The 22,793-nt window shown below is 40.9% G+C and overlaps 1 protein-coding gene across 4 annotated transcripts in view; it reads right to left on the minus strand.

Moving 5' to 3' along the window:
• Positions 1 to 22,793, minus strand: part of KCNC1 (potassium voltage-gated channel, Shaw-related subfamily, member 1) — a 107,738-nt gene that overhangs the window by 6,925 nt on the left and 78,020 nt on the right. For 3 of the 4 annotated variants that reach the window (XM_009995389.1, XM_009995391.1, XM_009995390.1), the window contains exon 2: positions 11,000 to 11,933. In XM_009995389.1, the coding sequence (XP_009993691.1) occupies positions 11,000 to 11,933 (934 nt within the window). The remainder of the gene's footprint in view (positions 1 to 10,999; positions 11,934 to 22,793) is intronic. The other variant, XM_009995388.1, reaches the window with a different exon arrangement.

Here is a 22,793-nt window from a genome sequence, read left to right on the forward strand (position 1 = left end):
ACTCTGAAAAAAACCAAAACCAACAACTTAGGAGAACTGCTGGATTTTGCACTAGTGTACTCTTACTCTGCTTATTGCAGAGAAGCACAGTCAGGGTTGCCCATGTATTTGCTGCATGGCTTATCTCTTTTGTCACAGCAAATGGTTGCACACTGACATAGGGACTTTACCAGTGCTGCCAGCTTTGATTTTAAGCTAGAGTCTGGCACTGAATCTCCACCTATTTGAAGTGCATCTGACATTCAGAGCGTCAATGGACATAATTGTACAATATATTAATTGACCTTACTCTATGCTTGGAAATGTGGCACTGGTGCAGAAGTGGTTTCTACACTGGGTAAGTCACCCCAGTCCTCTTCCCTTTAGCAAACACTGCCATTCTTCAAGAGCTGCCAAGAAACAAGTTCCTGGTCTACCCTTCTTACTTAAGATGTCTTCAGAAACTGTGTGTCAGGGACAGGCCCAGCTCACACGGCTTCCTCTAGGTGTTGTAGCTGCTCCCCCTGCTGGTTTGTCTCCCAGAGCTGTGAAGAAGTCGCTCACCCCAAAGTCTGGCCGAGTTGAAAGGCACTCTCTGGGTGGACCTTTTTCAGTTCTTTCAGGATTGGAAATCCAATGCTTTTTCCAGTCCTTATAGGAACTTCTGTAGGTGTCACCACTTTGACTGAAACAGGGCTGAGAGAAACTCCAGAATTCATAGCATGGTATCCATGCATATTTACCCATGAGTCAGTATTATGGTTACATGAAGCATGCCAGATTCTTTGACATTGTGCTAAAGAAGATGGAGTCTTCTCAGCCCTAGATCAGAAACACAGCAATTAAGAGTCATAGTACTGTTTCCTTTGGTCACATTAGGTCACTGGCAGTGTCTTCCAGAAGAACATGGGCTGTGTTCTTCCCAGCTCCCCTTGTTTAAGGATTAAAAGAGAGAAGGACCAAGCTTGAGTACCTAAAACTTCCCTGAATAGCTGGTTGCCATTTCACAAAGACTTCAAGGTTCTGCAGCCCTGATACAAGGGGAGGGGCTGAAAAGCAGGAAGGAATATTGCTTGAAAGATTAAGATCTTTCTATTGGAGAGACCTCTGACTAAAGTTACATTCCACACCACCACCTCATGTACCAACAGCTTTTCTGGATCTCAACTGTGCTCTTATAGCCCTGATCCCAAACGTGGGATTTCCATCGTTATGGTCTGTGGATAGATCCACTCGACCAACTGAGAGTGTCCTTTGGTTCCCATTCAGACCTTAAGGGTCATTTGTGTTTGCTCATTTTATAGCCCTGTCACTAACCTTAACATGTGCAGTAGCTGCCCGAAGTCTCTTATGAAGGATCTCCATGAGGTCCCTCACAGCAGAGACATTTAATCTAGCTGGATCCCTAAAGAAAGTAATGGCCATTGCATTAAATACTCATCTGTTTTTCAATCCTCTTGCACTTTTCTGGTGGTATAAAAGGATTGTTTATGTGGCAAACATTAGTTGTGTCATACTATGCTGGCAACAGGAAACTCTCTTGGTATGATGGTTTTCCCTGGCTCTTGGGCTAGTGACAGACTGGTACAAGGGCAGAGGTGGTATGGCTAAAGTGATGGTGGAGAACTGTTGTGCTTTAGTTTTTCTTAGCTACAAGCATGTTAGCTGGAAATGGAGCAGCTGTGAAGCTGCTGTAGTTGCTGGTGGAGAAAAGAATTTCCCAGTTGTCTTTATTCTAGAGAAAATGAAAAGATTTTACATTCCTTTTTGCAGCATCACCATTGCCTGACACTTCTTGTGCTACACAAATTATTTTGATGAAGTTAAAAGTATGAATCCAACTATCCAAAGACATTAACTCTGATTTGTGGAGGGGTTAAGACCTGCTCAGTATCTGATAATATCCATTGACTATATGTACCTAAATTTCGCTCTGAGCTGTTGCACGGAAAGGAAGTATTTACAGTCCAATTCCCTACTCTCTGGAATCTCTTTAAATCAAATTTCACTCCTTCTCTTTTAGTTGCCTGGATAGTATTTATTGGCCATTAATATTCACTGGCAACTCATCAGTTTCACCAGTATAAATCACTGTTTTTTACACTAGACTCCATCTAAACTCTTCCGTGCGTCTTCACTGATTAAGGAAGGGGCAGACCATGATAGTGAATCAGGAAGTAAAGGATCAGCAAAATGAGAAAAATATGCTTTTCTTGATTTAGTACATGGCTATAGTGATTTCTGAGTTAATGTAAAATTTACTGAATTAAGAGTAAGATTAGAAACAGTAAATATTATGGTGTCCCTCTAGAAAATCATCAGAAATCTCTCTAAGCTACTTTAAAGAATACATTTAAAGTAGCATTTGGGGGTAACTGGGGGAGATTCTAATAAAATACTTTGCTCAGGACTTGATTCAGGAAAATAACTGTTATGTTTCTGTGCCAGGCCATCTTCAGCTACAGAAATCAATTTTTATGGGCTCCAGAGCCTCATGCAGGATTAAGAAATGTGGTTCCCATGGGTAGGGGCTCATTTTTGTTGTTGTTAAATCAGGTCCCTAGAGTGAAAGGGATATGACTATATTCAATTAGTAAAAGAATTATGAAGAAGATATATTAAACCACAGACAAAAGATGATGAAATGATGAAATTATGGCTAGGAGAGTATGGAAGGAAGTACAGCATAGAGAAGAACAGCATAAAAAATACGGGCTTAAAACTTAGAAAATTAGTAATGATGCATCAGCATGGGCTTCACTGGTTTTCAAAATGGCAGTGAAAAAAATCTTAAATTGGTAGGTTTGGGATTTTTTTCTGCTGGTGAGTAATTAAAATTTATCTTTCCCATGAAGACTATCTGCAAAAAAAATAAGGGAAAAAAAAAAAAAAAGAAAATAAGGTAATTTAACTAAATAATTCTACTGTCATACCAAGTACTTACTCTTTGCATTAATACCTTGCATCAGGTTTTGTGTCACAACCTCAGTGAAGTTACCTATAGTCTGTGACATTCCTTGTTCTTTTGCATTAAAGAACTGTATTGTAATCTCCTCGGCTGCCCAACATGGAGCTCAGGTTGATGGGAATTGGAGAAAAACTTCACAGAATAAAATGTGACAGTCTGTAACATACACAAGTTGCAAGCAACGTACAGTAGTAACAAGTAAATGTTAACAAACAGAGCGAAAGAGAGAGAAAAAGAGAGAGAAAATGTGAAGAACATGTAAAAGATTCCTACATAACAACTCAGTTTTAGTTACCCCAATATTCTAAGGCCATTAATATAAAAATCTTTGTTAGTTCTAGGTATCTTTATTAAAGTTTCCTGATTTTTATATTGCTACACATTTTGAAAGTTGCCATGAAGCTCGTCTGAGTAGATATCACACTGATGGACTTTACACTGGCAAGAGAGCAGAATTTAGTATTCTATGTGAATATGCAGAATCCTTCTGACCCAACCTACCTCTTCAACATCTACTCACCACCATGTTGACCTGGGTTCCTCCAGGAAGCCGTGTCCCCCAGTAAAGGCACTTCAGTGGCAGTGGTGACCACCTTTCCCAGTACTAACTGGCCAATATAGTAATGTCACTCCCAGAGAATATCACCTTTGAGAGGTACTACTTCTTGAAGTGAGGTGACAATATGTTGGCTGCCTGCCTATCGGTACCACTAGAGGAAATACAGGAGCTCTAGTTAAGTAGACCAGGTGCTTCTTGCTATTATGAGTATTATTGGATATGTGCTTAATGTGGTGCTAAGAACTGTTGCTCCTGGGAGTGATGCATTGAAAAAAGCTCTGGAAGATCCTTCCTAGCTTTATCGTGAAACTTCTGGGTTTTCACTTAATACCCATCTTGGACTTCTGAGAGTCTCACTAACATCATAACCTGTAGGGTGAACTGGGTCCTTGACAGTTCAAGTAGAGGTTGCAGGAAGGTGCAGTCAGGTGAGCCATTCTACAATCATGTATTACTGCTCTGACTGAGGAATACAGTATGATGATCTGTACAGTATGGAAGGTGTCTGAGACATGGAACATGGATGAATACAAGAACAATGACAGCAGGAGTGGTGGATTGCTTGTTATTTTGGCTTTGTGCTTATAATCAGACAAGTAGCCAAAAGGCTTGGAGAAAACTTCCGGCAAGTAGGAGAGCAAGAGAGATATAAGCAAGTGGACTAGGCACGGACATGGGACCTCACACCCTAGACCCTTTTGTCCCTGGCCTTTTGCAGTAGTGGGTATGTCCTCCTGTCTATCTAGTTCTACTACAGCAGAGATGCACTCCTTGCACAGAGATGCATTTTGTTGTATCTGTTCTGCAAATGCCACTCATACTTAGTCCAGCAGAAGGGAGAGATGCCAGGAGTACCTCTTTCATATCCAAGGACTGTGTTCTGCACTGGATGGCATGGGAGCTGCAGTCACAAGCACTGCCTCAGAAAGAGGATTTACCATATGTACGTCTGCCTTGTGCTGGAGGATTGGCACAGGTTGGTCTTATTTGGCTGGAATGCTTGTATCTGTGTTTTTCCCATCAGTTGAAGTACTTCATGCTCATTAAGTTATTAAGGCATGAAAAGTCCAAAGATTTATTATTTAGTTCTGCAGGTTTTTTTCAGCTTCATGTGGTCCTGCCCCCTCTCCTACTCCTCCCTGGCTGCAGCCAGACCACAGGGGCTGTGTGTGGATGTGTGGAGATTTTGTGTTTGTTTTGGGTTTGTTGTTTATTTGTTGGGCTTTTTTTTAACATCTCACACGGTGCCAGAGAAAAGTGGGAAATGCAAAGCACTGTGCCTGAATTCATAGCTCCTCTTTTCTGTTTTCAAATTACTTGGTATAGAGGATGTTCTGTTTTACTCAAATTCTAGAGTAAACAAGCACTGTAGTAGAAATGACACCCACCAGTTGTATCTCTACAGGAAATGACAGATCAATAACTGTACAAGAAAGTATTATATTAGTTATAAATTTTCTGGTTTGATGTGACCCACAGCTACGAGATCACAGAAATGGGGCAGGGGGCAAGGAATAGATCCAAACTGCTCCCACCTAACTGTAGGCTGAGGACCTTCAGTTAGAGCTTCACTCACCTAACATCAGTCATGGAGGAAGCCACCTCCAGAGGGCAATTCATATAATAAATGAGAAAACTACTCTCTGAGACTGTCTGACTCTTCTTCTAGTATAAGGGGGACTTCAGGCAAATGCATCTTAAGTTAGATGAGAACTAAATGTTGCTTCTTTTATTTTCAGCTGTTACAATTTCCACATTAGATCTGGAGGACCCCATCTTCAGTGATATTAAGATGAGTTCATGACCTCATTTGCTATTTTGAAGTGATAGATTTGGGATTTTTAAAGGCTAAGAAGGCTAAGTATAGTGAGAAAAGAAAAAACATCTCTCTATTACCTTATCCACTGTCTTTTTAGTATTTTTTCTGTTCAACACTTTCAAAAGTCAAATTATTTTGAGCTGAAACAGACTTAAGCTCTTAGAAGTTACATTGCTGTCTACTGTTCATCTTATAGAGAGGGTAAAAGGCTTGATGTCACTAAAATTACGTGGTTTTCTTTTTTTTTTTTTTTAAATGTTCAAGGCATTTGATCAGAGCATTTTCTTCCCTGTGGATTCAGGACCACCACAATGACTATGAACCTATGGCTTTAACAATGCCTTGCTATCCATAAAAGCCACTGAAGTTCACAGACTACAGGGAAATGTTAGGCAGCATAATGAGCCTGTGACAAGAGCTGCCAAGAGTCCCTTGCTCCTACTGAGCATTGGCACTGCAGTTCCAGTGCTCAGCACACTTCTGACGTTAGAACTGGTGTGTTGCACAAGGAATGCAGGTTATTTAGGTTATGGTGACAGAAGGGATGAAAAAATAAAGCCCCGAGAAAAGAGCAGCTCCTTCAGAAAGCATAAGTGATAAAGCTGAATTGGGTAATTCCACATTATTTCTTTAAAAGGAGATCAGCTCTCTCTCAGGAGGTTGCATTGAAAGAATAGATTCCTAATTCACAGCTTGTTCCAGTTCATCTGACCATGGAATACACTGGAGTTACTATAACTATGTAGTTCTCTGTCAGTGATGGACTTGGATTGCTTTAACTAGTCAGACACAGGGACAGTTGAGGAGTGGGTTATGGAAAATTGGTTTTTATGGGCAGGAAAGTAAAACCTCATAAGTTCTTCTGAAGATAAAGACTGTATTAGTCATGACAGACAGTTCCCCTCTCCTCTTAGGCACTTGAATTCTAAGAATATTTCTTCCATATTTTACAGCTATGCAATGAGTAAAGAATTTTGCCATCAGTACACTGTGAACAAGGCTACACAATAAATTTGTGTGAAAATATGGTATTCCTGGAGTGTAGCTTAAATGATGCTGAATGCAGAGGGGATCAGAGAGGTGAGAAATTCTTACTTTTGCCATATTAAAGTCAATATAAACACTGTGTGTGCTGGTGTTGTGAATACATATATAAAACCAATGTAAGATTGGGGTAGATCTCTAAACAAAACCAAAATAACCACCATCACCTGTGCTTATGTTTTATGGATGCATTTTTAAGACCCTTCCTCTGTGGCACCAGACAGTGCTGTAGATATCAAATGAAGTTATTAATTCCATTCATACTTTAAATTTCTTCTACAGTGTTGGAAAATTACATTCCATGCTTCATCCTGTGGCAGCTTTAAGATGTAACCATGCAGTCAACTTATCCTTCAGGTAAGCACACAGCTTGCAGAAGAGAGGGCCTGAAGAGCTGAGTAACACTTTCAAAACAAAACTGAGAGATTTCCAGATTTGTTTTTTGTGTTTTGAGGTTTTCTTACAAACCTGTACCTTAAAGTATTTCACTGTATGTACTGAGATAAACTATGTATACAAGTAGGACAATGTGTGGCTGGGGACCAAAATTACTTAAGTGGTTGAAACTGGCTTTTTCTGTTTTGCTTCTGTTTGAAGCAAATTTTGCTTTGCTTTTTTTCTACTTTGCTTTTGTCATGATACTGACCGTTTGGAATACTTAGAAGCCTTTGGATAAAAGGCACTGTGGCACAGCAGACTGTGGTTATGACTGATGCCTTTTTAGTTGTGTTCGACTATGGCTTTCCCACAGACATTTCAAGCGATCCTGCTCAATTATGTTAATCCCCATGTCAAATGAAAAGACTGGAGATTACTTCCATTTTCTCTTTGCTGTCTACTTAGCCTGTTGGGTATTTGATTGTAATATAGTGGTTGTCACATCTAATACAATGGCAAAATCAAGCCCTGATCTTGAATGGGGAATGTAAACAACAATTCAGGTAAGTGAGGAGACATCTGATCTCTTGCTTGAAATATCCCTGGGTCAGGGAGTTTTAATCAAGTTGGTCAGGTGAGATCTGCTTTCTTTCCTATACAGTGCTGTCCCTCCAGGCACTGTCTAAGCAGTGTCTTGAGAATTTATCGCCACCAGCAACTTGAAGAAAATTTTGCTTATAGAAGAAATTTCTTAATGCTGCTAATGAAGACCTGCCTGCAGCAGTAGCTCTGCCATCCTCTACCCTGGAGTGCATTTCCTCCCCTTCTGCTGCTTTCCCAGCCCCCCATTGATGGGATCAGGTAGGATGGAGAGAAGGAAAGGTAGCTGCAGAAGGGGAGGCATGGTAGAATTGAACTCTAGACATTCTTTAGATCAAATTAAAATCAAGTGCTGTTATTTAAAGATACCCTCCTGCCAGGTGTAGATTAGCCCAGGACTGAGCTGCTGAGAGTGTTGGGGACAATTTAAAAATGTAATTCAAACCTACCAGAATTTAAATTCAAGCCATCTATGCTTTGCCTGCAAATGACCATCACATCATTGGGCAGCAGCTGTGCAGCCTGTGGGCAAAGTTCTGCCGTTTGCATGTACGTGCCAGGAACGTACTCCTTAGCCTGAGAGGATCCTTGGCACTGGGATGTGACTGTGCAGAGCTCTCTGTACAGCCTCCTGGGCTGGCCCTGTGTGTGTGAGCTGAGAACTGCTGTGAACTCCTGACTTGGTGCATGACATGGTTGTAGAGAGAGCGTTTTATATGGAACTGTTTAATAATAATCACTTTTTTGTGAAGTGCTTAATCATTCCACCACACATAATAATATGGAATTAATAACTTCATGTGATGTTCTTTACACTTGAGTGGCTAAACAGGCTTTTTTTGGGAAGAATGTGTTAGATGTGTATCATATGACCTTATATCACCTAGACACTGTCACACTGAAGTTTTACAGTTAAAAATTACAAATCTCTTGGCATTATTTAAAGCAGGTTAGGAACCCATTTTATGTTCCTAGTACAATGCTAACTGGTTGTTTGCAGTTGGTGCTGTTAACCAATCTAAATATTGTTACAGTATGGGGAACATTCACTGCTTGCACATCTCTGTTTTCATATAAGGTGCAGGTTATAGTTTCAGAAACAAGTCAGTGCCTACGAACACTTCATTTTAGTTAAGTGAACCTCAATATCAAAGGTAATGCAGATCTTGTTCTAACAATTTGGTTCTGATCTTACTATTTTTTGCTTTTCTTTTGCATGTATATGGATCTTTTCCTATTAGGAAGCTAAGAGATGCAGGCAATATTTTTTGCTGTCAGTGGTGCACAATAATTATCAGAAACAGAACTCCAGCAACAGTGTTAGCAAGTCCATTTTGTTAGCTGAAGTATAAGTGTGCTTAAAGTACATATGCTTGTATACGTATATAAAAATAGTCACTCTTAATTATTGCAGAAATAGGAAAGTTGCTGTTACTATCAATACTTCATGGATATTGTGGTAACAGCTGATTTTAGAGCACTGATGGTGGCGAAACAGTTCCACATTGAACCAAAATTACACGTATTCTCAGGATACCAGTGTGGAATTGCATGGAACTCGTAGAGTTCTTAGTCCTCTAGCTCCCAGAGAGGACCAGGGTAGGAACGTAATGGAAGGACCTTTATCAAGCAAGGGATTTCTGAGATGAAAGTCACTCTGTAGCTGACTGCTAAAGTACTCAAAAGTCTGGCATCTCTTGCACACTGTGATTGGATAGTGGGCATATTGCTCACAGTAAGAGACATGATATTGGTTGTGCCCTTTCTGTCTTGGTACGTCATGCCACCAAGACATCTACTTATGAGAAAGTTTGCTGCTTGGACATGAGCTGTGATAAGCATTTGCAACCTGAGGGGAATGGATGATAAAACCACGTGCTTGTGCACCAAAGGTACAATAGGAAAGAGACAGTCTATCAGTCACGTGAATTGTGATTGGCCTGTTGCAATGGAAGAGCCTCTAACAAAAAAAAGAAAACTATTTACCTTCTAAATGAACTTTACAGAGTTGCACAAAAGGGAGAAGAAATAAGAAAAGAAGAGAGAATAGAAAGGAAGAGAAAGGTTCCCACAAGCTTTTCCGTTCCTAAATTAGCATTGGCATTGGTGAAGTCACACACAAAGGAAAGTGTCACTTTCTTTGTGCCTTTCGCAATGACATAAACATGCATGGCTATGAGATGACCAGAGAATACCTCACTCACAATGAGTAACAAATTAGTATTTTTTTCAAAGTAAAAAAATGATAACACAAGACCATCATAGGTATATGCTAGCTCTTTCAAAACATCTCTTTTTGACTTAATGTCAGTTAAGATCACTTGACTGGCAACTTGTTCTATCTAATACAACACAGGGGGATATTCTGAATAGGCTGAAGGATGTCTACTATGCAGCTTGGCTAGAACATCTGCCAAAAATGAAGTTGGCTTTGTTTTCAACATGGTTATCTACTTTGAAATTACTCCATAGAATAAATAGTGATATTCCATGGGTAGAGGTAGATTATGGGGTTTAAATAATCAAATTGGAGCCCCATATCTTTATGTGCTATAGGAGGATTCTCATAAAACTGAGACATGCCCATAATTAACCACTAGCCATGGGATATTATAATATATTCCATGGTGACTAGTATTTTTTTCATTTCCCTCCCCCCTCCCAGTAGAATTAGTATGATTAATTTTGCTCTGGTTTCACCTATTGCTAACATGAATCAGTATAATTAAAAATAAGGATACCATATTATGAGGCGATCACTGTTTAGGTGAAACTGGCCAGTAATGACCAGTCAGACCTTTTCCAGTTGGCCTTTGCTCCTCGAAGGTTGAAAGAGCTGTAACTCACCAACCCATACTTGCAAAAGGAGCATGTTTTAGAAAACGTGTTTCAAAACTCTTCATAGTTCTAAATGCTAAATTCTAGTGGAATATTATAGAATAGATTGATTTACATGCCATGGAATAAACATCCTTACATCTAGTCTTGTCTCAGAGTGAGTCATTTTGCATTAGTGTCAAGAATTTGAGCTGTTGTTCTACTTTGCAGGTAATCATCAGAAAGAGACGGGATTGTCTCATGAATATGCATGATGGTATAGTTGTCCCTTCAACTTCCTAGGCACCTAGTTTCTGTAATGAGATGTACAATATCTGCCATTTAAAACAGCTGAAAGGTCCCAAATGGGAGCAAATGAGAAAGCATCTGGCTGTTTCAAATTCCAGCCCTGTTTTTTTCAGAAAACTCTGTAATTGCTGAGTACTTGGCTCCTACTCTGCTCTATGAAGCATTCAGCTCTGAGGAGCCTCTAAGATGCATTACACAGTCCAGCAACATAGCTGTAGAACTCTCAAAATTCTTCCACTAGATGTAACAGCTCTCCAAAATATCTTGAGACTTGTATGCCCTTAACCAGGACCAAAGTTTGGGCTCCTAGAGCCAGCTCTCATCCTTAGTTTTGCTGATCAGCCTCCACTGTACCATTTGTCCCTGCAACCTAGACTTCACACATATTATTCACTGTGTGATGGTGGGACTAGAATGGATAAATGTGCTACCCATTGCTCTAAGAAAGCAGTCTGGCTGAATCTTAAATCACTACACGGGATGGAGGTTAACGGTCAGATGGACATTCCTCTAAGAGGTTTCCTACCTGCTCTGTTAATTTCTAAAATTTCTTCTTGGGCCAGTGGGCAAGTGTCGCTCTGAGTACTGTGGTGTGGAGAGTTTACGACAGATTTACAATAATTGGGGGATCCCAGCTGGGGTGGCCTCGGGATATGCTTCTTTTTTTTCTTTGGTAGCTTCTGCTTAGCCATAGCTAAGGAGTAATACATTCCGAAATTGTTCACAATGACAGGGACAGGCATGGCAATGGTCAGCACACCAGCAAGAGCACAGAGGGCCCCCACCAGCATGCCTGACCAAGTCTGAGGATACATGTCTCCGTAGCCCAGGGTCGTCATGGTGACAACAGCCCACCAGAAGCCGATGGGGATATTTTTAAAGTGTGTGTGTTCACTGGCACTAGGGTCATTTGGTTTAGCACCTATTCTCTCGGCATAATAGATCATCGTGGCAAAGATTAAGACGCCCAATGCCAAAAATATGATGAGCAGCAAGAATTCGTTTGTGCTGGCGCGGAGGGTGTGTCCCAAGACCCGCAACCCAACGAAGTGACGGGTCAGCTTGAAAATTCGCAGGATTCGCACGAAACGGACTACGCGGAGGAAGCCCAGGACATCCTTAGCAGCTTTGGAAGACAGGCCACTGAGTCCAACCTCTAGATAGAAAGGCAGTATGGCCACAAAGTCAATGATGTTCAAAGAGTTTTTGATAAATTCCACCTTGTTTGGGCAGAAAGTGACTCTCATCAAGAACTCAAATGTAAACCAGATGACACAGACACCTTCGATGTAGGTGAGAAAGGCTTCAGTCTCTGCTTCCCTGTAGTGCCGCACCTGGGTGTCGTTCCCGATGAATTCAGTTTCTGTCTTGTTCACAATAGGGTTAAATCTCTCATGGGTCTCGAGGCAGAAGGTGGTGATGGAGACCAGAATGAAGAAGAGGGAGGCAAATGCCACATACTGTGGAAAGAAAGATATGAGAGAAATGTTAAGCAGTAGTTTAAGTACAGGGGTTCTGAACCACCAGAATGAGACAAGAGTTGTAATAAAACTGAAGGTAATGCCACCTGTGGGCTGAAGATGCCAAGTCTCACCTGCAAAGACAATCTAACATTCAAACTTGGAGGGAGAGCAGTATATAAGTATGTGCTAACATTTATTCCTGTAGAGATAGCACTTCAGTGTGAGTGTAAATTTAAGGAAGCATTTAAATCTCAGAGCTTTCTTTGGGATTTAAAGTTAAGGACACCTTGAAATTCTGCCTTCCTGAACTTTATCCCGGTCTTAAAGCTAGAGCACACCTTCTAGGACAACTGTCATGCAAGAGTCTTTTAGGAGCATTGTGCCCGTGGTGTGATGGCTGCCTCATGCTCCCAGCTTAGTGACAGTTGTGGTATTTCAGATCCCAGTAAGGTGCTAGTAAATACTAGTGGTAGGCTCAGATGGGTTCTACAGCAAGGAGCAGAGTCCCACTTGGCATCGTCAGACTTTCTTACCAAATCCCAGGGACAGATTGAGGAACAGTGACATATCAAACTGAAGCTCTCCTAGAGTAAATGTCTTCTCTGTTCTCAGTTCCCTTCTCCAGATCTTTTGGGGGAGGGAGACAGAGAGAGCAGAAAAGATGTTTCAGATAAGCCTGTCAGCTGATCCAAAAGGAGACAGTTCTATTTGATTTTACTAGACAAGATTTTCTTCAAGAGATTCTCATTACAATATAAGAATTGTACCAGAACTAGATGAATCTTTATTAAAGCTGTTGGATTACGCTTGGGTTTATCAGGTCACAGTAAAGGTGGTAGCAGCCCCCCAAGTCAATGAGTATTTGTCTTAGGAGTATCTGCCTCTTCTGTTTCAGTTCCTGCTTTTCACAGACTCATAGTTAGGGTTGGAAGGGACCTTTAAAGATCATCTAATCCAACCTCTCTGCAGTGAGCAGGGACATCTTCAGCTAGAGAAGGTTGCTCAGAGCCCCATCGAACCTGATCCTGAATGTTTCCGGGATGGGGCATCTACCACCTCTCTGGGTAACCTGTGCCAGTGTTTCACCACCCTCATTGTAAACTACTCTTCCCTGTATTTAGTGTGAATCTACCCTCTTTCAGACTAAAACATTACCCCCTGTCCTGTTGCAGCAGTATCTACTAAAAAGCTTGTCCCCATCTTTCTTATAAGCCCTCTTTAAGCATTGAAAGGCCACAATAAGGTGTCCCCAAAGCTGAACAACCCCAGCTCCCCCAGCTTTTTTCAGGCTTTCCTCAGCCTAAAGGAGAACTCTTGCTTGTGTTCCAGAATAAAGGAGGGGTACAGTTGGTCCAAATTTCACATTTCTGTAAGCACAGTTCCTCTGCTCAATGCTCCTTTCATCAATAAGTAGTTTGCATATGTCTAAGAAGTCTCTTTGTGTGTTTGAGTGGTACAGTAATGGTAATACCTCTTTCCATTTCACTCTCTACATCTGTTATCCTCTGGTTTGTTTTGTGTATGTGTATGTCACTTTGACAAGAAAGGTCACATAAGATATTATTTCATTTTCTTCAGGAGCATGAGCAAGTGTGGTAATTAAAATATTAGTAGCATATGTTCTTATAGTGTCCTGTTATTCATAACATCCCTTTTTCAGCCAAAATAGGGGTTAAAAATAACTAGTTTATTTTAATTGTCTGTTGCCAGTAAATGCAGTACAGTAAGAAAAAAGAAATTGCTGCCAAAGGAACAGACCAGTTAAAAATAACCTAAGCTTTAAGCTACCAAAGCTCTACCAGAAGTTCCTCCTGTCTGCTTCCCTGGGTGGACCTAGTCCACAATTACACTTGACATTCATAGTAGCAAACAAAGTCAAAAGCAAGAATTTGCCTCACTTTGAAGTCAACCATTTCACAGAATACAGAGAAACTGGCAGAGAATAAAATCACATAATTGTTTACATTGGAAGGACCCTCTGGAGGTCTTTTGGTACAACTTTACAGCTAGAACAGGTTGTTTGTTCCAGGTCCAGTTCAGATCTGAATCTCCAAGACTGGAGATCCCACATCCTCTCTGGGCAGCCTGTGTCAGACACAGATACAGAAGCACACAAACTCTTCTGCTTATCACATCAAGCTTTGTTACCAAAGAGATGAGAACCTAGCCATTGGCACAGATTTTAAAAAGCCCAGTACCTTCCCCTAAATGCTTTAGGCTATCATACTATTGTTATGTGATGATCTAATATATGTGCTGATATGTGCTAAATTAAATATCTAATATAAACAATCTGGAGGTTAGGGAAATTGAGCAGCAGGACTCTGGGTGTTTTTTAAAATCAGGTTCTCCTATTAAACAGGGAGCTTTCTCCATACAGAGTTTCTCCATCTGTAAAAGAGGTTAAAAAAATACCAGCTGATGTTTGTCAGATGCTTTGTGATTCTAGATAAATTACAGAATCATAGAATTGTCAAGGTTGGAAAGGACCTTCAAGATCATCAAGTCCAACCACCCACCCTACAACCCCTAACCACTAAACTATCTTATGAAACACCACATCTACTCCTTTTTTGAACATCTCCAGGGACAGCACATCCATCACCTCCCTGGGCAGCCTGTTCCAATGTCTCACCACTCTTTCTGTGAAGAAATTTTTCCTAATATCCAATCTGAACCCCCCTGGCTCAACTTGGCCCCATTTCCTCTTCTCTGATTGCTAGTCACTAGGGAGAAGAGGCCAAAACCTGCCTCACTACAACCTCCTTTCAGGTAGTTGTAGAGAGCAATGAGGTCTCCCCTCAGTCTCCTCCAGGCTGACCAGCCCCAACTCCCTCAGCTTCTCTTTGTAAGACCTGTTTTCCAGACCCCTGATCAGCCCAGTTGCTCTTCTCTACACCGTCTGCAGCACCTCAATGTCCTCCCTATACTGCAGTGCCCAGAACTTCACACAGTGCTCAAGGTGCAGCCTCACCAAGGCCAAGTACAGGGCATGATCATCACCTCCTTGGTCCTGCTGATCACACTGTTTCTGATGCAGGCCAGGATGGTGGTGGCCTTCTTCACCACCTGGTCACACTGCTGGCTCATGGTCAGCTGGGTGTCAATCAGCACTCCCAGGTCCCTCTCAGCTGGGCAGTTCTCCAGCCACTCCTCCCCAAGCCTGTAGTGCTGCCAGGGGTTGTTGTGGCCAAAGTGCAGGACCCAACATTTGGCATTATTGAAACTCATGCCATTGGCCTTGGCCCAATGGTCAAGCCTGTGCAGATCCCTCTGCAGAGTCTCCCTGCCCTTAAGCAGATCAACTTCCAGCTTAGTCTTAGGCTAATACCTCAGAGTGTGAGTATAAAACAAGAAACAAAAAGCATCTTGGACCAAGAACTCAGGAAAATATTCCTAGCAGGCTCAGCCTGACTGCTCTATTTCAGCCTGGAGCAGATTTTTACCGTAGAGTTGTAGAGCCCTGAGAATTCAAGCTGCAGAAGGAAGTGCTGACACTTCATAAGTCTGGTAGCACTCACGGATAAGAAACAGAGAAGGGAATAAATCCATTTGGCAGACAGACTGGAGAGGGTCCAGAGAAGGGCCACAAGGATGATCAGAGGACTGGAGAACCTGCCATATGAGGAGAGGCTGAGAAAACTGGGTTTGTTCAATCTGGAGAAAAAAAGGCTTAGGGGAGACCTTATTACCATGTTCTAGTCCTTAAAGGGTGGCTACCAAGAAGATGGAGACTCCCTATTTACAAGGAGTCACATGGAAAAAACAAGGGATAACAGGCACACGTTGCTCCTGGGGAGATTCCAATTGGACACAAGAGGTAAATTTTTCCCCGTGAGGACAGTCAAACATTGGAATAATTTCCCAAGGGAAGTGGTAGATTCCCCCACATTTGACAGTTTTAAGCCTCAGCTTGACAGGGTGCTGAGCCATCTCACATAAACTACATTATTACCTAGAAAGATTGGAGCAGATGATCCTTGAAGTCCCTTTCAACTTGGCACTCTATGATCCTGTGAATTCGCATTTTAAGGGGCCAGTGAAGAAGGCCCCTTTCTTTATGTTAGTTCAAAATGCAGTTCTCCTCTTGGTGTATGGGAGTATCTCTCCTGAGTGAGTTTTTCCTGCTTAGGGCAACTTTCAGACTGACCTTGCACAGCAAGTGTCTTGAAAAGTGACACTTTGCTGTATTAAAGGGAAGAAATAACAAATTCTGACAGGACAGTTAAGTTCTCTGCAGGGGTACATGCTACCAGTGTTACCGGTAGAAAACATCACACCTGCAGTCCCCCTTGCTGTTAGTCTGTGTGTGTGTGTGTCTGTGTGTGTTCAGAGGGGAAATGGGAAATTTTAGTCCCTAGTTTAGCAGACAAGAAAACACCTACTAAATGAATGTGAAGTGTTTGCTTCATTCTATCTGTATTTAACAACACCCGGAGTCCTTTCCCAGGGGTGGACATGGTTTTGAGTGCTTTGCAGCTTTGGAAGTGTAGGGCTGCTTTCAAAATTTCCTAAAAGCATGTCTGAGCAATGGCATCAACAGGAAGAATCCCAATATTACTTCTCTATTTTTTTTTCTCTGTTCAATTACTATCTAATCCTAAAACCTATCTTCTATTTGGGAATTAAAAATGCTTCTTAGTAATTTCATGCTTGAAAGTATTTTTGAAAGTATTGAAAGGCCCTTATTTATTTTTTTTTAGGAGCAAGTCTGCAGAAACAGAAAGGCCTTTCACAAAAGCCCCATTACAGTTCTCTAGTTCCTTTGCTGATCCAGAGAAGTGCAGAAATGCCTGGGAATCAAGCCTGACAATTTATCTACCAGCACCAACCTCTGATAGACTTATCATCTGCAGCTGCTTGGGATGTAGAAATCTATCAGTTTGCTGCAAAAGAATGCATAATGTATAATTGGCATAGATTTATGTTTGGGATCACCAATTTATATTGCCTCCACACTTTTTAAAAAATTATTCTGAATATTTTTATTTGTTAATTCTCTGCTGTAAGATTTAGCAAGTTTTAAGCAAAATCCAGTAGCACCAAATTCAGCAACTATGTTTTTCGAAGACCAGTCTTCATTTATGCCAAAAGGGGTAGAAAAGAGTTCTGCCTGGCCTGTCATCAGAGGCCAACAGAAATCAGCCACCACACCTAACATGATACCTTGTCAAGTTTTAGACATTAGGAAGAAAGATTTCAGCGTGAAGGTGGTAAGACACTGGCACGGGTTTCCCAGGGAAGCTGTGGATGCCCCTCCCTGGAAGTGTCCAAGGCCAGGTTAGATGGGGTTCTGAGCAACCTGATCTAGTGGGAGGTGTCCCTGCCCATTCAGGAGGGTTGGAACTAGATGATCTTCAAGGTCCCTTTCAACCCAACCCATTCTATGATGATCCTGAGATGAGCGATGCTGGTAAAATCTACTGAAGCCTGTGGAACTTGTATGTGTTGTAACATCCTGGAAAAGAAGGCTCTTTTCATTCAGTAAAAATGGCATGAACACTAATCAAACAAATTGATTGCTCTTGGATTATTTAGTGGTTCTTAATCTTCTTTCTTCTTACATTTTACAACAGATTTTCTCTTCTTCCTAAGATTGGAATGGGTTGGGGGAAAGGAGTGAGAATTTTATGAAGTGATGTCATGTGCTATTGAGTTACATAATGGCAGCTAAAATTTTACATAATGAAAGAAAAGACTTAGGTAAAGTGTTTGAAGTTATCAAAATGCTTTAATCTGCTTTGACACATGTGAATGATTCCTATTTCACTAGAGATGCTGCTGTCATTGCTGTTTTCTGGCTTCTCATACCAACAAAGAAAACTCTCAGATTGTCCAAATCTGCAGAAGCCATAAGAAAAGACAGAGAGGAGATTTTGAAAGGGGATATTTTTATTTAAAATATGTTGCAGTAAAATCTCTTCATTCTGGAGAGAGAAGAAAATACACTCCTGCATAATTTCTGTTAATAGCAGATATTAAAAGATTAAGACTAAAAGATGTCATGCCCATGGAGAATTCAATAATCTGATTTATATTGCCTCTGTTTAAATCTCTCTAGCTATCTGAAAGGCATGTTTCTCCCTTTTTCTTCATGACCTTATGTCTAACCTAGCCATTTTTGCCAGTACAGTGTGAACATGAAGTGCCAATTAATTCAGATTAGTAGTGTTTCACATCCGCTTTGCATATCAGTAAAAGGAGCAAGGTAACAGAATTAGCCATACCCCCACATGAATAATGACCAAACATCTTTCCACTCAGCATGGAAAGAACAGCAGCCTTAAACCACACATAAATCTTCTAATGCACGAGGATTAGGAGGTTAGGTTTACTAGAAGATAAGGTCTGAGGATTGGACCAAACATTATTAAATATACAGGTGTGGCTGTTTATTTTTGGGGATCAGTTTTTAAAACAGCACTTTATGTTGCATTTCTAAGATAATTCTGGTCTTGGAGGTAAGAAACATTTTTTATGTTTGTTTTAAAGAAATATGTTCAGTAGCCAACTAGAATTAATTGATACAGTGCCTAGAATTGCTGGACTTCAGTGCAGATTGGCACTGAAAGCTGGTGCTGAAAGCCCTGGGACAGAAATCAAATGACAGAGGCTCTTTTTAGCCTCCACCACTGACACTCTTCAAGCATGTGTGCCTGCATCTTTTGCACCATCAAGGAATTGACAGAGTTGGAAGGGACCTCTAGAGATCATCTAGTCCAACTCCCCTGCTAAAGCAGGATCCCCTAGAGCACATTACTCAGGGCTGCATTCAGGCAGGTTTTAAGTATCTCCAGAGAAGGAGGCTCCACAACCTCCCTGGGCAGCCTGTTTCACCCTCGCCATAAAGAAATTTTTCCTCATATTTAAATGGAACTTCCCATATTCCAGCTTGTGCCTGTTGCCCCTTGTCCTGTCACTGGGAACTACTGAAAAGAGTCTGGCTCCATCCTCCTTGCACCCACCCTTTACATACTTATAGGCATTAATAATGTCTCCCCTCAGCCTTCTCTTCTCCAGGCTAGAGAGTCCCAGCTCTCCTTTGCCTACTTATTTTTTTTTAAATTGAGACTGTAAACTGGGGCTCAGGACTGTGCCAATTTACATATGCCCAGTGTCCAGCCCAAAGTATATCAGGAATGGAGACCTGGGAAGGGAGACCTTGGCTGAGCCTTTGATGAGAGAGACACCGGTTTTGGACCATAGGTAACAGGAAACGGGGATGGTGGTAGAGGAAGCAGCATGGCTTTTGCATATTTCAGTAGCTTCAGAGTTTGTTTTCTAGGAAATAGCTTTCTCCATGACACCCCATTCATAATTCATTCTGCATCACACATTCAGAGTGAGTTAGAAGCTGCACGCTGCAGATGGGTGCTCTGCTCCTTTGATACTGCTCAGAATCCTGACTCAGGCTAGAGGGGAGAAGGGAAGCAGATCACACTCAAAGAAGATATGCCAGCCTCTCCCTTTGCTACTGCTAATAGAAGTATTTTAAAAGTGATTCTTAATCCCTCTCCTTATGCAGGGAAATTCAGGTAATTCTAGACTTCCTTGAGCCTCTGGATGAAAGGCAGAGGAGGATGGCATTTTGTTTGAACTACATCTGCTGAAGCATCAGGAAGTTTTCTATGGAAGTCGCATCTTCTCTTTCTACTGATCTATTCTGGTGAGTTTTGGTTTTAATGAGAAAAATATTTCAGTCACTACACCAGAACCCTTATGGTCCTGTTGAATGAACAAAGAAAGCACAGAAGCTAAGCAGTTTACTTCATAGTCTGAGCAGGGCCTTTGAGCAGCATGAGATTTGCTGTTTCTTTTGTAGGTGAACCTGAGGCTTGCCAAGATTGAAATGGGAGGTGAGAACACTCACCATACCTCTTTATCTCCACAGGAGACATGATGGAGCTGTTAGTGCTGTGGGGCTTCCAGAAAATGTGTTATGACTCTAGTGAGATCCAGTGTGTTGCAATTGTTGTTTTTTTTGTGGGGGGAGAATAATAAAAAAAGTCCAAGTCTAGTAATTTTTCAGTAAGTTTATGACTGGTAAATGCTGTATCTTGCAGGAACAAGCTAGGCTCAGAAGTGTTTCAGATTGGTGCTGGCAACCCTTGAGTTGGGTTTCTACAGAGCAGCAGTAATTTGAATATACCCAGAGCCCTGTGATAAACCCCTGTAATTTCCATTCACAAGGCAGCTCTTCAAATACTTTACCAACTTTCTTTTATTGTAGTTCAGCTGCCTGAGGTTTGTCTCTGAAAGCTATTACACCTGCATGAAGCTGCCAGCTTTTGCCTGTCCATGGCTTGAATCACAAAGCCTTGCCTGGTTTTTATTTTAATGTGAAAACTGTATTGTAACCACTCTTTATTTAAAACTTAGCCCATGTATCACCAAAATGTTTAACAATAGAGGCATATCTTTGTGCTGCAGCTCAGCCAAAGTATGGGTTAAATGAAAGCTGCTTTAAAATACTTAGCTTTATAACCACATTATTATCTCTCAAGACCGATTTTCCAGGCTTTCTTAGATGAAATCAGAGATGACCCTGATTCAAACGAATGACTCATTTTAAATGTGAAAGAAACTGTGCTGCCTTTTTGAAAGAAATATTGAATCTGTATGACTGATCAAATGACTAAATGTAGGCACATGATACTAGCAACCAGATAATGCTGTGAAAGTGAGCAAAAGCTAGGAATCTGTCAAAAAGCAACCTCTGCAACATTACGTTAAGAATCCTACTGTAAGATGTTTTAGATCCTTTGATCAATGATGATGAAACTGAAATAATTTTCAAGGAGAAAAATCCAGTTCTGCTTTTCTAGGTGTGATATAAGAGGGCACAACCAGATGTTACTACCAAGTTCTCTCTGAAGGGAGAGACTGCCATCTCAGCAGTCTTTCTTCTTTCTGAGACAGCAAGACAATCGATACAGAAGCTCACATAAGCAAACATACTGGTTCACTCACAAGATTATTAAAATTCATGTTTCGTACTTGAGACAAATGGAAGAAGCAGGTTTGCAGATAGACAAAGATTGCTCCAGAGTTAGATAAAACGTCCACTAGCAGCTCATGGATGAAATGGTTATGTAATGCCAAAAATTTATATGACAGCTTGCAAAAAAAGTCTTGGAATGCTTAGTGGCACATAGACATGAAACAGCGTGTTAAAAAAAATGTGCAGTCATCTGTGGAAAATATGCTTAAGTTATTCAGTGTTGACATTGCAATAAATAAATTAGAAGCAGATCTCTCAAATGTTAGTCCTAGCAGGCAGCCATGTGCTTTGACAAGATAGTTACTGGGATAAGCAAGACTGCATCAGAACTGGAAGTGTGGTATGTACAGTATTTCTCTGTGGCCAGTCAGCCAGCTGGTCACCAGGCAAAGTTTGGAATGGTTCTTTGTAGGTCACAGGTAAGTTTTTCAGTTTCATGTAGGGTAGATTAAATCTTGTGATTTAATAGAAACAGTGCCACAGAAGACATATGAATTTAAATTGCAAGCTTTCTTGCTACCTCCTTAGTCTGGCTGGTAGTGAGAACTATATGGAGACAGTATGGTGGGAGTAAATTATTCATATTGCTCAGCAACAGCTCAATGGGAAATTCTCATGAACATATATAGATTTCTGATCCAAAAGAGCCCCAGGACTTCTACAGCTAGGTATATGGGACACTGCAGAAGGACCTGTAAGTGCTGAAAGTAAGTCTTCCTTCTCTTTGAGGCTGACTGTGGAAACATACATTTGGTAGGGACCTCCAAATGTCATTCTCCTGTCTCAAAGTACAGTCTTTGATCATTCCTGAAAGGTAGTTATATTGACTGTTATTAAGGACCTCCAATGGTGAATATTGTAGAAATTATGCAGGAAATTTATCCCACTGCTTCACCATATTTTATCTGTATTTTTTATTCCTATTGCCTAACCCAAATCGTCCTTGCTACATTTTAAACTTGTTCACTTTTGTCCTATCCATTACAGACAGCTAAGTATTTAGAAATTTGAAGATGTTTTCCCTCTTTTGCAAACTAACAACCACTAAACATTCAAATGTTCCATGAGTCCTAGACTCCTGCTTTCATATGCTCATTCATTTGCTGCATAAATTCATTATAATTATTTTCAGATGATGCCACACGCTTTTATGGTGTCAGTTCTGTCAAATGCCCTAGAATTAAAGACACTGAGAAAGCCATTCAACATCTTATACACTGGAACATAAACTAGCACGTGACAAATGAAACCAGGGAATTTTCATTGCCCATTATTGTTAGGTTGTTCAGCTTATTTCAGTTAGGCAGTAGGTAACTTTTTTGGAGTCTGCGTATTTTATCTTCTAAACTGAAAGGAAAAGCTTAGTAGCAATGACTGGTGGTAGTGTCATGTGTTAGGATTTTCAAGATATCACCTCGGCACCTTAGTTCTAGATGCTATTTTATCCCCTGAGAAAATCACACTTCCTCTCTCTCTGACTTGCTGCCAATCCTTCCTCATGGGAAGAGAAAATGCATTTCTTATGCAATTCCTTGACAAAAGGGAATTCCTGACTAGAGCTAGGCAAAATCCAAGTGGGAAACCCAAAGACTTGCAAAATCTGCTTAGTCCTGACGCCTCCTATGGTTTGGAAATAATTTTTATTTTTCTCCTTCCAAACTGTGTAAAAAATCACATGCGTGTTAATGGTTAGGATCAAGTACAGCCAGATGAAGATAGGTACGTATCTCTGAACAAGCCTCACATTTTGATTTTTGAAATGTGAAACTCCAAAGACAATTGGTTGACAGGTTGAACTCTTGCATGCATACAGGCATGCACACACACACACACACACACACACACACACACACACT

This window comes from Chaetura pelagica, unplaced genomic scaffold (genome assembly GCF_000747805.2).
Source record: "Chaetura pelagica isolate M959 unplaced genomic scaffold, ChaPel_1.0 scaffold94, whole genome shotgun sequence".
NCBI classification, from domain to species: Eukaryota; Metazoa; Chordata; class Aves; order Apodiformes; family Apodidae; genus Chaetura; species Chaetura pelagica.